Below are 15,923 nucleotides of genomic sequence, written 5' to 3'. Positions count from 1 at the left end.
TGACGCCGTCGACAGCTCCATCATATTTGGCACCAAGAATATTACAGCGTGTATGACGGAAATCACGCCGGACCCCATTATAAGTTAATGGGTCCCATCAGCACCTGTTGTATGATACATCCGGCTTCTCTTATGACCGGAACTTACGACGCAAATGTGGGAACGGAGCTGTAAAGGATCTGCCAGACACAGCTTCTTTGTCGACGCCCATGGGTAATCAGTCTGCACCTGCTCCTAAGTCTGAGAGAGTGACACGATCTTCTACCAGTCAGGCTGGGAGGCTGAGGAGTGGGAGAGCCTATCACAGCCTGGCCAGACGGAGCTAGCTCCCGCCCTCTGTCTATTTATACCTGCATTTCCTGCTCTTCCATTGCCTGTGATTCTTTCCTGTTTCCTGGCTCTGCTGCTCCTGCTATGATTATTGACCTTGCTTCATTTTTGACCCTGGCTTTACTGACTACTCTCCTGCTCTGCGATTTGTACCTCGTACACTCCTGGTTTGACTCGGCTCGTTCACCACTCTTGTTGCTCACTGTGTTGCCGTGGGCAACTGCCCCATTTCCCTTAGCTTCTGTGTACCCTTGTCTGTTTGTCTGTCGTGCACTTATTGAGCGTAGGGACCGTCGCCCAGTTGTACGCCGTCGCCTAGGACGGGCCGTTGCAAGTAGGCAGGGACTGAGTGGCGGGTAGATTAGGGCTCACCTGTCTGTCTCCCTACCCCGTCATTACAGGAGCCTTTTTCAAATCAGTAAAAAGTCGCCATTTGCCTTCTCCGATGCCGGTTTTTATACCCAAAACCACTTTGGACCGGGCAGGACACAGGTGAATGTCATGCCGGTCATCCCTCTATGTGTGCCTGCAGGGTGACATCACTGGCACAAAATAATTTAACCCTTAAACCACACCCTTGCTGGCCCATTTTGATACCCACTTTGGTGCCAAATGTTTTTGTTTGCGGGCTGCGTTTAACTCCTTCAGTTAATATTCATTAGTATTACAATTTATCTCCGGTTACTAAACCATTAAAAAAACACAAATACATTTATTGTGAATAGGAAACTGGAGAAGCCGACGTGACCCCGGGGCGGCCCCCAGACTTTACCATAAGACCATAAACAGAGCTGACCGCCCGGTGACCCGCGTAATCTCGGCTGCGTGAGGCTCTTGTGGAGGATTACAGGGGAATTACGTAATGAAACTATCTATAGAACGTCGCTGGATCCACGTCATTACTTAATGGTGAATTTACTGCATTGTATCCCCTGGATAGAGTGTAAGCTCTTCAGGGAAGGATAAAGCTTTCATGTATACTGTTAATAGGAAGACCCCAGTCGGACACCCTCGTAGTCTATAGGAAACCCCATTACATGGCGGTCCATCCTTGCTAGTTTTGGGGGGCACATTCCTGGCAAATAATGCGGCAGGTTCTCAGCATTCAGCCCCTCCTGGATCAGCCGCCTGTCAGAAGACGCTCTACAAAAACATGGCCCCCCCATAATCGTCCTTCTGTTGTTACAGTGTTCTTCACACATATGGCCAGCATGTAGCCAAAAGAGTCCCTCCCGAGTGTTATGTCCCCCGCTAGGGTCACATTGGACAGTGTCGTCCTAATAAGGTTAGTGACGCCAAGTTACCCCTAATTGAAACCCCCTTTAACCATATAGATAGACTCACATGAGGAACACTCCCATAGAATAAGGAGTTGTGTAGAGTCCGAGTGCATGAGAGGGGCCCAAATGTAGAGTGCTGGGGGGGGGGGGGGCGTAAGAACCAAACCAGAGGTGCCCTGTGTCCCCCTACATTAGCCCAGACTTTTTTAGATTGTCTTCAGGTAGAATGCAGCGTGCGCAGCGCGGGTTTTTAAAAGTAAGGCCACAACCCGTTTAGACCACGCCTCTTCTTGCAGGCCGCACCCCTCTACAAGGCATGCTATCCTGCGTTTCCAGGCTGACATAGCGCTCCACATTATAAACGTGCCTGTATCAGGCAGCTGCCGATAGCAACCGATCAGATCACAGCCGTACTTTCCAGGGTCTCTAAAATACATACAGATCCCAGACCAGACCCCCTAAATAAATACCGCAGATCAGAATCCCCAAATACAGACACCAGACCACCCAAAAAATACCGCAGACTAGACCTTGTAAATACAAACCTCAGACCAGACTACTATCACCTTATACAGACCCCAGACCCCTAAATACAGACCTCGGACCACCCAAAAATACCGCAGACCAGTCCCCGTAAGTACAAACCTCAGACCAGACTATCACCTTATACAGACCCCAGACCCCTAAATACAGACCTCGGACCACCCAAAAATACCGCAAACCAGACCCCGTAAATACAAACCTCAGACCAGACTACTATCACCTTATACAGACCCCAGACCCCTAAATACAGACCTCGGACCACCCAAAAAATACCGCAGACTAGACCTTGTAAATACAAACCTCAGACCAGACTACTATCACCTTATACAGACCCCAGACCTCTAAATACAGACCTCGGACCACCCAAAAATACCGCAGACCAGACCCCGTAAGTACAAACCTCAGACCAGACTACTATCACCTTATACAGACCCCAGACCCCTAAATACAGACCTCGGACCACCCAAAAATACCGCAAACCAGACCCCGTAAATACAAACCTCAGACCAGACTACTATCACCTTATACAGACCCCAGACCCCTAAATACAGACCTCGGACCACCCAAAAATACCGCAAACCAGACCCCGTAAATACAAACCTCAGACCAGACTACTATCACCTTATACAGACCCCAGACCCCTAAATACAGACCTCGGACCACCCAAAAATACCGCAAACCAGACCCCGTAAATACAGACCTTAGACCAGACTACTATCACCTTATACAGACCCCAGACCCCTAAATACAGACCTCGGACCACCCAAAAATACCGCAGACCAGACCCCGTAAATACAAACCTCAGACCAGACTACTATCACCTTATACAGACCCCAGACCCCTAAATACAGACCTCGGACCACCCAAAAATACCGCAGACCAGACCCCGTAAATACAAACCTCAGACCAGACTACTATCACCTTATACAGACCCCAGAACCCTAAATACAGACCTCGGACCACCCAAAAATACCGCAGACCAGACCCCGTAAATACAGACCTCAGACCAGACTACTATCACCTTATACAGACCCCAGAACCCTAAATACAGACCTCGGACCACCCAAAAATACCGCAAACCAGACCCCTAAATACAGACCTCAGACCCCCCAAAAAATACCGTAGACCAGACCCCGTAAATACAAACCTCAGACCAGACTACTATCACCTTATACAGACCCCAGACCCCTAAATAAATACAGATTCCAGACCAGATCCCCTAAATAAATACCGCAGATCAGAATCCCAGACCTCCGAAAATTAAGACCGCAAACCAGACACCCCCAAATACAAGTCCCAGACGACCATAATATATACAGACCCCAGACCAGCCTTAAAAAAAAGACCCCAGAGCGAACTGTCCGCTAATACAAAGCTCATACCCCCCACAAATCCTGTTCAGACCCCCCTAACTTACAGTCAGCCCTCAGATCAGAAAATTTCTGATTTGAGGTCTGATCAGAGATACCTATGCCGCCTGTGCCGCCGATGCCGCCTGTGCCGCCGATGCCGCCTGTGCCGCCGATGTCAGAGACATTGGAGGAGATATATCAAAACTGGTGCAAAAGAAAAGTGTTGTAGTTGCCCATAGCATCCAATCAGATTCCATCTTTCATTTCTCAGAGGTCTTTTGAAAAATAAAAGCAGCAACCTGATTGGTTGCTATGGGCAACTACTCCACTTTTCCTTTGCACCAGTTTTGATATACGTCCCCTAATATACAATATATAAAACAGCGCGGTGCCACCCACATTGCCTGCGCCCTGGCGCTGTCTGATGATGCAGCACCCGACGCCACGGCTCGAAGCGGGAGATTGTGAACGCTTCTGGGACTCCTCCACTTCTTCCAGGAGTCCCCCAGGCGTTTCGGGAGAGTCAGTAGTCCTGCAGTAGTCCCACCATGAAACTGACTGCGGACTCTCTGACACATGGAGGAGACTGACTACAATGATGAGAGTGAGGATGACCGGCCGTCATTGCTGACATCCTATATGATGATGAGGAGGATGATGATGATGATGTTGATGAGGATGATGATGAGGATGATGAATAGTAGTCCAATCCATTTTATATTTTTATTATCGTAGAAACTGCATCATGACCGCCCGGATCTCTGTACCCCAGGAGACCCCGACAAAAAACATGAATGTGACCAGGGACCAGTTAATGGCGGCCTCCATTGGGAACGTGGACTGGTTACAGCTTTGTATGAAGGCGACGGACTCTCAGGTCAAGGCAGACGGATATGTGAGTGTCAGCTCTTCTGCCAAGACTAGACCATTACATAACGAGGAGGGTCCGGCTCTGTTCTTCTACCCCCAGACAATATTAAATGCTGTGGATTGTAGACAGCAAATCCCAGTTAATCCGCTCCGCCCCGGTAATCTGCAGCCATCTGCCCGCGTTACATTATATGATTTGAGAAAACCCGTCACGCTTACATGAAGGATCGGTCATAACGATCGTTTATTTCATTGTCGCAGTACGGAGCAGGTCGTTGCACTATAGCTGCTTAGAAAGACACTAAACCTTGATAATGTCGTTGTCGGACTACAAGTCCCAGCAGGCTCGATGAGATAATACATTCCCTCAGTTCGAGGCTTATCCGGGCCGTCACCACGAACATGAAAAGTTTTAGATTCACGGAGAGGAAATTCTCACCTTGATGTTACCCTTGAACTTTCTCACGCCGTAACACTTGTGGAATTTGATTGGCCCAGGGGTACACTGGGTAATTTCTCCCATTATTACAGTCCGATGATCCCCGGGGGTAACCATTCTAAGGAGGTGGCCCCAATTTCCCATGGCCTAGTAATGTAGGATGCGGCTCTGCTTAATAAAGACTACAATAATGAGAATGACCTTGAGAATGAGAATGACCTTAAGAATGAGAATGACCTTGAGAATGAGAATGACCTTAAGAATGAGAATGACCTTAAGAATGAGAATGACCTTGAGAATGGATGACTGTGATCGGCACTTCAGCCTTTGGAGAGGATTTTTAATGACTAATTTTTCCACATTTACGGCTGTGAATGTTACACGTCAGTAATAGAACAGAATACTAGTACCACAGTGAAGACTGACACACAGGCAGAGCTGTGGATATTTTTATATTAGAATGATGAAAATAGTCCATAGAGCTTACAATCTAACTGACCGCTCTGACGGGTGATTGTGTTCCGTGTTGTTTTTGGACAGGGCTTTACCGCGTTGCACATGGCGGCCACACACAGCCGTCTCCAGTGCCTTAAGCTACTGATTGAAGACTACGGCATGGATGTGAACATGGGCAGCACGTATGGATGGAGGGCGCTGCACCTGGTGATGAACCAGAAGAGCGGGCACCGGACGATGCAATGTCTGCGATATCTGCTGCAGCAAGGAGCGGACGTTAACGCGTGAGTCACCACAAAGACGCCATCAATCATTAGTTACGTTGACATTATGGAAAAATCTGACGAAAATGCGCCTGTGGAAGTTACGGTAAATATGTGGCAAATCCGCAGAAAAAAAACGCAGGTATACGCATGGAATTCCGCAGCCAAAACCATTTTTTTATGCGTTTTTAGGTGCGGATTTTACATTTTCATGCGGAAATAGATGCGTTTTTATGCTGCGTGTTTTGGTGCGTTTTTCTTTAAAACTAGACAGACGTAATTTGCAAGCGGAAACGCAGGATGGATTGATATGCTGCAGATTGTAAAATGCGCACCGGCACTTTCCGCGCAGAAAAAATCTGCACCGCGTAGATGAGATTTCTTGAAGTCTTATCTACGTTGCTGGTGCTGTTTACGCTGCGGATTTGGAGCATGAAAATCCGCACGTAATACGCAACGTGTGCATTCATTTTCTGCCGCAAATCCGGATGGAAAATCTGCAGCGTTTCTGCTTCGTGTGAATATGGACTTATAGTCACCTGGAGCCAGTCAGCCAATATGGTGACTACTCTGGTAGTAGCAACTACAAATAATGGTCTACAGCAGCTGGGGTGTGTATGAAGAGGTTCTACAGCAGCTGGGGTGTGTATGAAGAGGTTCTACAGCAGCTGGGGTGTGTATGAAGAGGTTCTACAGCAGCTGGGGTGTATAATATAAGGTTCTGCAGCAGCTGAGGTGTGTAGTATGTGGTTCTGCAGCAGCTGAGGTGTGTAGTATGAGGTTCTGCAGCAGCTGGGGTATGTAGTATGTGGTTCTGCAGCAGCTGGGGTTTGTAGTATGAGGTTCTGCAGCAGCTGAGGTGTGTAGTATGAGGTTCTGCAGCAGGTGGGGTTTGTAGTATGTGGTTCTGCAGCAGCAGGTGGTTTGTAGTATGTGGTTCTGCAGCAGCTGAGGTGTGTAGTATGAGGTTCTGCAGCAGCTGAGGTATGTAGTATGAGGTCCTGCAGCAGCTGAGGTGTGTAGTATGAGGTCCTGCAGCAGCTGAGGTGTGTAGCATGAGGTTCTGCAGCAGCTGAGGTGAGTAGTATGAGGTTCTGCAGCAGCTGAGGTGTGTAGTATGAGGTTCTGCAGCAGCTGAGGTGTGTAGTATGAGGTTCTGCAGCAGCTGAGGTGAGTAGTATGTGGTTCTACAGCAGCTGAGGTGTGTAGTATGTGGTTCTGCAGCAGCTGAGGTGTGTAGTATGTGGTTCTGCAGCAGCTGAGGTGTGTATTATGAGGTTCTGCAGCAGCTGAGGTGTGTAGTATGAGGTTCTGCAGCAGCTGAGGTGTGTAGTATGAGGTTCTGCAGCAGCTGAGGTGTGTAGTATGAGGTTCTGCAGCAGCTGAGGTGAGTAGTATGTGGTTCTACAGCAGCTGAGGTGTGTAGTATGTGGTTCTGCAGCAGCTGAGGTGTGTATTATGAGGTTCTGCAGCAGCTGAGGTGTGTAGTATGAGGTTCTGCAGCAGCTGAGGTGTGTAGTATGAGGTTCTGCAGCAGCTGAGGTGTGTAGTATGAGGTTCTGCAGCAGCTGAGGTGTGTAGTATGTGGTTCTGCAGCAGCTGAGGTGTGTATGTGGTTCTGCAGCAGCTGGTGTGTAGTATGTAGTTCTGCAGCAGCTGTGTGTAGTGTGAGGTTCTGCAGCAGCTGAGGTGTGTATGAGGTCCTGCAGCAGCTGAGTAGTATGAGATTCTGCAGCAGCTGAGGTGTGTAGTATGTGGTTCTGCAGCAGTTGAGGTGTGTAGTATGTGGTTCTGCAGCAGCTGAGGTGAGTAGTATGTGGTTCTGCAGCAGCTGAGGTGTGTATTATGAGGTTCTGCAGCAGCTGAAGTGTGTAGTATGAGGTTATGCAGCAGCTGAGGTGTGTAGTATGTGGTTCTGCAGCAGCTCAGGTGTGTAGTATGAGGTTCTGCAGCAGCTGAGGTGTGTAGTATGAGGTCCTGCAGCAGCTGAGGTGTGTAGTATGTGGTTCTGCAGCAGTTGAGGTGTGTAGTATGAGGTTCTGCAGCAGCTGAGGTGCGTAGTATGAGGTTCTGCAGCAGCTCAGGTGTGTAGTATGAGGTTCTACAGCAGCTGAGGTGTGTAGTATGTGGTTCTGCAGCAGCTGAGGTGTGTAGCATGAGTGTAGCATGTGCATGCGTGTAGTATGAGGTTCTGCAGCAGCGGAGGTGTGTAGTATGAGGTTCTGCAGCAGCTCAGGTGTGTAGTATGAGGTTCTGCAGCAGCTGAGGTGTGTAGTATGAGGTCCTGCAGCAGCTGAGGTGTGTAGTATGTGGTTCTGCAGCAGTTGAGGTGTGTAGTATGAGGTTCTGCAGCAGCTGAGGTGCGTAGTATGTGGTTCTGCAGCAGCTGAGGTGCGTAGTATGTTTGTTCTGCAGCAGCTGAAGTGTGTAGTATGAGGTTCTGCAGCAGCTGAAGTGTGTAGTATGAGGTTCTGCAGCAGCTGAGGTGTGTAGTATGTGGTTCTGCAGCAGTTGAGGTGTATATTATGAGGTTCTGCAGCAGCTGAGGTGTGTAGTATGAAGTTCTGCAGCAGCTGAGGTGTGTAGCATGAGTGTAGCATGTGCATGTGTGTAGTATGAGGTTCTGCAGCAGCGGAGGTGTGTAGTATGAGGTTCTGCAGCAGCGGAGGTGTGTAGTATGAGGTTCTGCAGCAGCGGAGGTGTGTAGTATGAGGTTCTGCAGCAGCTGAGGTGTGTAGTATGAGGTCCTGCAGCAGCTGAGGTGTGAAGTATGAGGTTCTGCAGCAGCTTAGTATGAGGTTCTGCAGCAGCTGAGGTGTGTAGTATGTGGTTCTGCAGCAGCTGAGGTGTGTAGTATGTGGTTCTGCAGCAGTTGAGGTGTGTAGTATGAGGTTCTGCAGCAGCTGAGGTGAGTAGTATGTGGTTCTGCAGCAGCTGAGGTGTGTAGTATGTGGTTCTGCAGCAGCTGAGGTGTGTAGTATGTTTGTTCTGCAGCAGCTGAAGTGTGTAGTATGAGGTTCTGCAGCAGCTGAGGTGTGTAGTATGTGGTTCTGCAGCAGTTGAGGTGTATATTATGAGGTTCTGCAGCAGCTGAGGTGTGTAGTATGAAGTTCTGCAGCAGCTGAGGTGAGTAGTATGAGGTTCTGCAGCAGCTGAGGTGATTAGTATGAGGTCCTGCAGCAGCTGAGGTGTGTAGTAAGAGGTTCTGCAGCAGCTGAGGTGAGTAGTATGTAGTTCTGCAGCAACTGAGGTGTGTAGTATGAGGTTCTGCAGCAGCTGTGTGTAGTATGAGGTTCTGCAGCAGCTGAGGTGTGTAGTATGAGGTTCTGCAGCAGATGTGAGTAGTATGAGGTTCTGCAGCAGCTGAGGTGAGTAGTATGAGGTTCTGCAGCAGCTGAGGTGTGTAGTATGAGGTTCTGCAGCAGCTGAGGTGTGTAGTATGAGGTTCTGCAGCAGCTGAGGTGTAAAAGTTTATGAATCATTTATATTAGTGAGTTCTTATTTTACTTCTTTCTCATTTATGACTCCTGTAAATCCTGCAGTGTGACCTTCTCTTATCCCTGCTTTACCTGCGCATGTGATCAGATGTAAACTATAAAAGAGACTGGGGGTTGTCACAGCCCCACCCCCTGATTCAAAGTCACAGAATAAGGTCTCATGCACACGAACGTGTCATTGCAGCCGCAAAGCTGCTGGTGAACTGCGGTCTCATTCATTTCTATGGGCTCATGCCCACGACCCTGGACCGCAAAAAGATGGGACATGTCTTATTACGGCCGCAGTTTGTGGTCCAGGCTCATTGCAATGAATGTACACAGCCATGTGCACGCCCCGCGAGTAACACCCCGCGGCCGTCCGAGCCGCGAATCACGGGCCGTGCACTCCCCTGCCGTCGTGTGCTTGAGCCCTTAGAAAACTATTTTTGTTTTTTGTGCTAAAATAAATAAATGTTAACAAATATTATTCAGTTGTGCCCTAAATCTGTCTCTGGGAAAGCTGGGTAAAAAAAACAAGAACTTGGCGGCAGCACGGCTTCCACAGGGGTTGTCACTCAGCTTTCCAAGACTCCTGATAAATCTGCAAGGTTATGGGGTGAGGCAGCCCAGCGCACAGATCATATATATGGAGCAGCTCAGGACTCTGGGAAAGCTGGGTTATTGAAGTCATAATCTGGTGACTCAGCTTTCCCAGAAACAGATACATGTAAGAAACGGCTGAATAAAGGACCGGCTCAGGGACTGATATTTATTGTACTCAGAAAGAGCAAGAACCTCACCTCCCCCCTGCACCGGGCCGCCAGCGAGGGTCTGGAGGATTGCGTTACTGCACTGCTGGAAGCCGGAGCTGATGTCCACGCCAAGGACGCCGAGGGCAACAAACCCATCGACTTGTGCCATCTGTGGTGCCGGCGATCCTGCGCCAGGTCAGTGGTGACCACAGGAACATCCTGGTCTATCTATAGAGGCGGTAACTTCAGACCATGTTCACATGTAACATTACACGATGATAGGCTTAGATACAATGGTCAGAGCTGTATTGTCACACACACAATAGGCTTAGATACACTGGACAGTATCACACATGATAGGCTTTGATACATTAGACCGTATCACACACGATATGCGTAGATACACTGGGCAGTATCACAAGAAAGAATTAGATACATTAGACTGTATCACACGATAGGCTTAGATACACTTGACGCTATTACATATCAAAGGCTTAGCTACAGCAGCTTAGCAGAGTATGACACATAAAAAGAGATACTTGAAAGTGTCACACATGATAGGCTTAGATACACTGGGCAGTATCACACATGATAAGATACATTCAACTGTATAACACATGATTGGCTTAGATACATTGGACAATATCAAACGTTAGGCTTAGATACACTGTGCAGTATCATAAGACAATGTGACACGATAGTCTTAGATACATGGGATAGTATCACGTCAGGTTAAGATTTACTGGACAGTATCACACGATAGGCTTAGATACATTGGCCGGTATTACACATGATAGGCTTAGATACATTGGCCAGTATCACACGACATGCTTAGATAGATTGGCCAGTATCACACGACAGGCTTAAATACACTGGACATTATCACACATTATAAGATACATTCAACTGTATAACACATGATTGGCTTAGATACATTGGACAATATCACACATTAGGCTTAGATACACTGTGCAGTATCATAAGACAATGTGACACGATAGTCTTAGATACATGGGATAGTATCACACGCCAGGTTAAGATTTAATGGACAGGATCACACGATAGGCTTAGATACATTGGCCAGTATCACACATAATAGGCTTAGATACATTGGCCAGTATCACACATTATAGGCTTAGATACATTGGCCAGTATCACACATGACAGGCTTAGATACACTGGCCAGTATCACACATGATAGGCTTAGATACACTGGCCAGTATCACACATTATAGGCTTAGATACATTGGCCAGTATCACACATAATAGGCTTAGATACACTGGCCAGTATCACACATGACAGGCTTAGATACACTGGCCAGTATCACACATGATAGGCTTAGATACACTGGCCAGTATCACACATGACAGGCCCTCTGTAGCACACGGCAGATTATTGGATTATTTCTCCAGTATTTTTCGGATGTGGGTCCTTCTCTTTGCAGGTACCTCCGCAGCGCTATGTGGAAGAAAGACAAGAAGGACTATGCCCGGGAACTGAAGAAGATGGAGAAAGTCAAACACAACATTGAGGAAACCCAACGAGACGCCTCTTTACAGACAGAGGTGAGTTTATCATTTTTTTGGACTTTATCGGCATGACCAGGTCACAGATATCGGCCCGGTCGCACATTCACGTCCTGATCACGCCAATTCTCTCCTAGGCACGAGGGCTCATATTGATCCACAACTTGTGCAGTTAGTTCCGATCATCATCCAACCAGTCCCCGGCCCGCCCTCAATGCCAGAAAACAACTAGTACTTGTATAAAGATATTCCAACATGTACCCCCCTCCCCCCGACTACATGATTGGCCTAATATCAGATGATGTGCGGTCAATAAGGGTGGGGGTGCCTAAGATATTGGTCCTTCCTTCAGTGCCACTATTGAATACAATTGCTCGGGGGTGGGATGGTTTGGCAGCAAACATCTCCCTCTGTGCCAGTATCAGTAGGGGGGGGTCACATCTGTAGAGCACAACACATCCCGAACCATAATATTCCAGCAGTAGGCCATCACTCCTCTTTGGCATCAGCATCTCCCAGTATCAGGGGTCTACAAACATCCTTATATAAATCCACCCATCTCATTTGTGAGAATTCACACTAACAGTAATAGACACCCTTAGAGGGGTTCTCAGTTTTGGACAATCCATTCTTATTAGAAGGGTCCCTTGACAACAAGCTGTTAAAGCGTCCCGGGGCTGGATCCCCAGCGATCAGCTGTGATTTGTGGGGAAACATGGCAGTAAGTGTTCAATTTGCCTGCAGTGCCACTACAGGGGAAATGGAGCATTACACATTCACAATTCAAATCAAGGTGTGGTCTGTTTAATACAGGACTGATCCTCTAGAGCGAGAGCCGCTCTATGTAACCGCTCCCCACTCTGACCTAGGAACGAGGATCTTAAATAGAGGACCACCCTCTATTATCTCAGGATGCCCTAATAGAGTGTATAAAAATTTGTTTTGTAAACTAGACAACCCCTTTAAATATACGATGCCCTAAAAAAAACTCAGCTAATGTGAGCAATGGAACCTGTAAACTGCCCCTAAAGTTTCAATGGCCCTGGGAAAGTCCTCCCGGCCAACTCACGTACTAAGAAAGATCGGGAGTCTGCAGATCCTCCACCCGTAGACATTTACTTAGAGGAGGTGTTTTTAGTTCATAGTTACAATGACCTCAAACTTTCCTTCAGCAGATTCCCTTTTGCCAAACTGTGCCAAAGTCAAAACCAGCTCATCAGTGTTCATACTCAAATTACGGTCAAGGGGGTACGAGAACTTCTTCAAAGTCGTTAGAAAAAGAGGTAATTGGAAAGGAAAGGACAAGAAACCAAAAAGTAATTCTATCCGAGCGTAGAGAAGAGCAAGGAAGCGATGGAAGGAGATCAACGAATAATTTTTGGAACCCAAGCACCAATCCTCATAGGTCACCAAGCCTACATATTAACCGGACGCCAACACTCTGGCAGGGTATTCACCCAGAAGATGTTACCAAAAAAGACATTAGCTCTAGAGTTTTTCTTACGAAAGACCAGAAGGGACAACTGCAAATCCAGACCCTAAATGGCCAAGTCTTCTCTCCACCAAGCCTGCCATATGAAGTCATTGAGAGGAGCCTGTTCCCTAAGAGAGGTCCTCAAGACAGGATCCAGATGCCCAAAGATTTCAAGCCCACTCATGTTTTTGATGTACCAAAAAGGCAACAACCCATTAAGTCACAAAGGCCTGTCTCGGAAATCTCTTTTCACTTAAGACAGAACCTTGGCTCTAAGTTTAGGAGGTCACGTAAAGAGCCAGGACCCTTGAGGAGATAAAGTGACAGCTGGTCTTCTATAGCCAAGGAAAGTGGATTATAACTTCCATGCCATCTGTACCGGAGATGAGAATTATTAAAGGATTTGGTCTAAACTATTCAGACAATTGTTTGTAACACTCCAAGGACTGAATAATCTCCCGCTCCTCCCGAAAATTAGCAAAATTTTCCAAAGAGGAACGGAGGTTCCTTATGGGCTATAACTCGGTCCATTGAGAGCGCCACTGCCTATCGGTTTTTAAGACGCCTTTACACGCGTTCATTATGCCTACAATTTGGTGACTTTTTCACTACTGGTCTGGGGGGGGGGGGGTGAATGTGATTTTACACGTGGCCAATAGTGTTAAAACTATAAATGTAGGCACGAGGTACAGAGACCATCGAGCAATTACATTTTAGATAGATCGATTTGCAGATCAAACAAATTTTTTTCGATTTGTAGGTCCTGTGATTACAACTATCAAAAGTGGTCACCTACAAGTTTCGACACTTTGAAACTATCGTAGCGGTCGGAAATTGGTCTAATCGTACGCATTATCAAAGCGTGTAAAGGCGCTTTTAGATCTTCGGCACATTCATGACCTTCAATGATGACAAAGCGGTCTTCATGAGTCTAAGACACAGACTTCTTTGGAGCACTAACGCGTAGCTCCAAACTGTCAGTCATTTCAATATTGGGCGTGTCTACAAAATGTCTACACTTCATAGGGTTGTACAGGATTTCCTTTAGTAAATGGAGCGAAGTTCCAATATTACACACAATCTGCAGACAGGTGTGGTGATGTTTTTGTAACCCCTATTAAAGTAGAAGACACTAAATTTTAGTCGGCAACGTGTAATATGTTTAAATGGCTATGTCCCTATTCACACGACAGGGATTCTCGGCTGTGTGACGGCCGTTCTTTGAATGGCCGTCACACGGCCGCTTTAGGAACAACAGACCCCAAATGGGGCTATTAACCCAGACGATTTTTTGACAAAAAGTGGAGGATGCCCGATTTTGGGCTGTTCTCAAGGCCACACGGCTCCCATAGAACTTTATTGGACCGTGTACAGCACTGTTGTCACTCGGATGTGATCCGAGTGACGGCCGTGCATTCTGCCGCTCGCTCTCTTCTCCTCACAGTGCGAAGTGAATGAGAGGAGGAGGTTATTTTGTTGCTCCCTGTAGGAGAAGAATCCCTAATCCCCAGCTTCGGCCAAAGCTGTGGCCGGGGAGTCCCTGACGCCACTCTCCATAAATGGACACAGTAACGTCAGGGACTTCTGAAGCTGAATCTTTGGCGCTGTAGCCGGTGATTCGATCCAGGAGAAGACCCTGACTTCACCAGGAGCTGTCCCCTACAGGAAGGTAGGGGGGGGGGGTGACATTTATGAGGCGTGGCAGTGTGACATTACCTACAGGGAGGCTGTGTGACATTACCTACAGGGAGGCTGTGTGGCATTAACTACAGGGAGGCTGTGTGGCATTACCTACAGGGAGGCTGTGTGGCATTACCTACAGAGGGCAGTGTGTGGCATTATCTACAGAGGAAAGCGTGTGGCAGAAAATGTAAAAATGAAATTCATCAGTTTTTAAAACGGACAGGGAAAAAAAAAAAGGATGCCAAACGGGTCAAAATCGGCCGTTAAAAACGGAAACACCGCCCGGAACGGACGCAAAACGGACGATAAAAATGGGCGTTTTTATCGGCCGACACGCAGACCCTGTCGTGTGAATAGTCTTAGCCTCTATTCACACGACAGGGTCCGAGTGTCGGTCGATAAAAACGGCCGTTCCGGGCCGTGTTTCCGTTTTTAACGGGCCGATTTTGACACGTTTTGCATCCGTTTTTAAAACGGATGAATTTCATTTGTACATTTTTTGACACACACTTCCCTCTGTAGATAATGCCACAGCCCCCCTTGTAGGTAATGGCACACAGCCCTCTGTAGGTAGTGCCACACAGCCTCCCGTAGGTAATGCCACAGAGCCCCCTGTAGGTAGTTCTACACAGGACACTTTTACATAGCACTCCCGCATAGATGGCACCCCCCTCCTTTTCTGTAGCTAGCGCCACCATTCCTGGAAAAGCCCCTGACTTCACTGTCCATATATGGACGCAGTGAAGTCAGGGACTTCTCCTGGAGCAGAAACACCGGCCACAGCGCCGGGGTTCCCGCTTCAGAAGTCCCTGACGTCACTGTGTCCATATATGGACAGTGAAGTCAGGGGCTTTTCCAGGACTGGTCTCCTACAGTGGCGCTATCTAGAGAAAGGTGGGGGGTGCTAAGGGTGTTGCGTAGAACTACCTACAGGGAGCTGTGTGGCATTACCTACAGGGGGGCTAAAGGGAATGGTTCCGTGAAAACAATCGGGTGCCACTTGGATGCCGTCAAAAACGGCCCGAGTGGCATAACGGTCGTATGCATGAGGCATAAATAAGACACTTTGTCAGGCAACGTGTTACAATTGGGGTACTCATTTAAGAAATTTGTGTTATGGTTCTCTAGAATGCCGATTCTTGCCTTGTGGCCAAAGCCAACTATTCGGTCCCCATTGAAGACGTCTAATGCCAAAAGTCCATTCACGTTTATATTTTGTTTAATTCATTTATTTAGTATGTTTAAATTTGAATGAAAAACGAATTATCTGTTTATAGAGGATTATGAGGAACCCCCTTAATAGATATCCTAGGCGTATGACCAAAAAAAACTGGGAGAAAGGGCAGGAAAATGACAACGGTAATTGTGGGTAGATGTAAGGTAAAAGGTGGAAAGTTTACATTCAGCTTACACCCTTTAAGCAGATCACTCTTTGGCGAATCTATCAGACAATCACAGTCTTAATACCAACGTCAATC

The 15,923-nt window shown here is 47.5% G+C and overlaps 1 protein-coding gene across 2 annotated transcripts; it reads left to right on the top strand.

The window, feature by feature from the left end:
* The first annotated feature begins 3,903 nt into the window (after window positions 1-3,903).
* ANKRD53 (ankyrin repeat domain 53) lies at window positions 3,904-13,915 on the top strand. 2 transcript variants are annotated; one of them, XM_075848643.1, is made up of 6 exons: window positions 3,904-4,109; window positions 4,241-4,400; window positions 5,355-5,554; window positions 9,792-9,956; window positions 11,207-11,327; window positions 12,464-13,915. In XM_075848643.1, the coding sequence occupies exons 2-6, from the start codon at window positions 4,251-4,253 to the stop codon at window positions 13,079-13,081; spliced, it is 1,254 nt and encodes a 417-aa protein (XP_075704758.1). In that variant the 5' UTR covers window positions 3,904-4,109; window positions 4,241-4,250; the 3' UTR covers window positions 13,082-13,915. The 2 variants fall into 2 exon arrangements, with proteins under 2 accessions (XP_075704758.1, XP_075704742.1); XM_075848627.1 differs by having other exon boundaries at window positions 12,461-13,915.
* The last annotated feature ends 2,008 nt before the right edge of the window (window positions 13,916-15,923 follow it).

This window comes from Rhinoderma darwinii, chromosome 1, assembly GCF_050947455.1.
Source record: "Rhinoderma darwinii isolate aRhiDar2 chromosome 1, aRhiDar2.hap1, whole genome shotgun sequence".
NCBI lineage: Eukaryota > Metazoa > Chordata > Amphibia > Anura > Rhinodermatidae > Rhinoderma > Rhinoderma darwinii.
The sequence above is the reverse complement of the archived record's forward strand: the minus strand, read 5'-3'. Positions and strand labels throughout refer to the sequence as shown.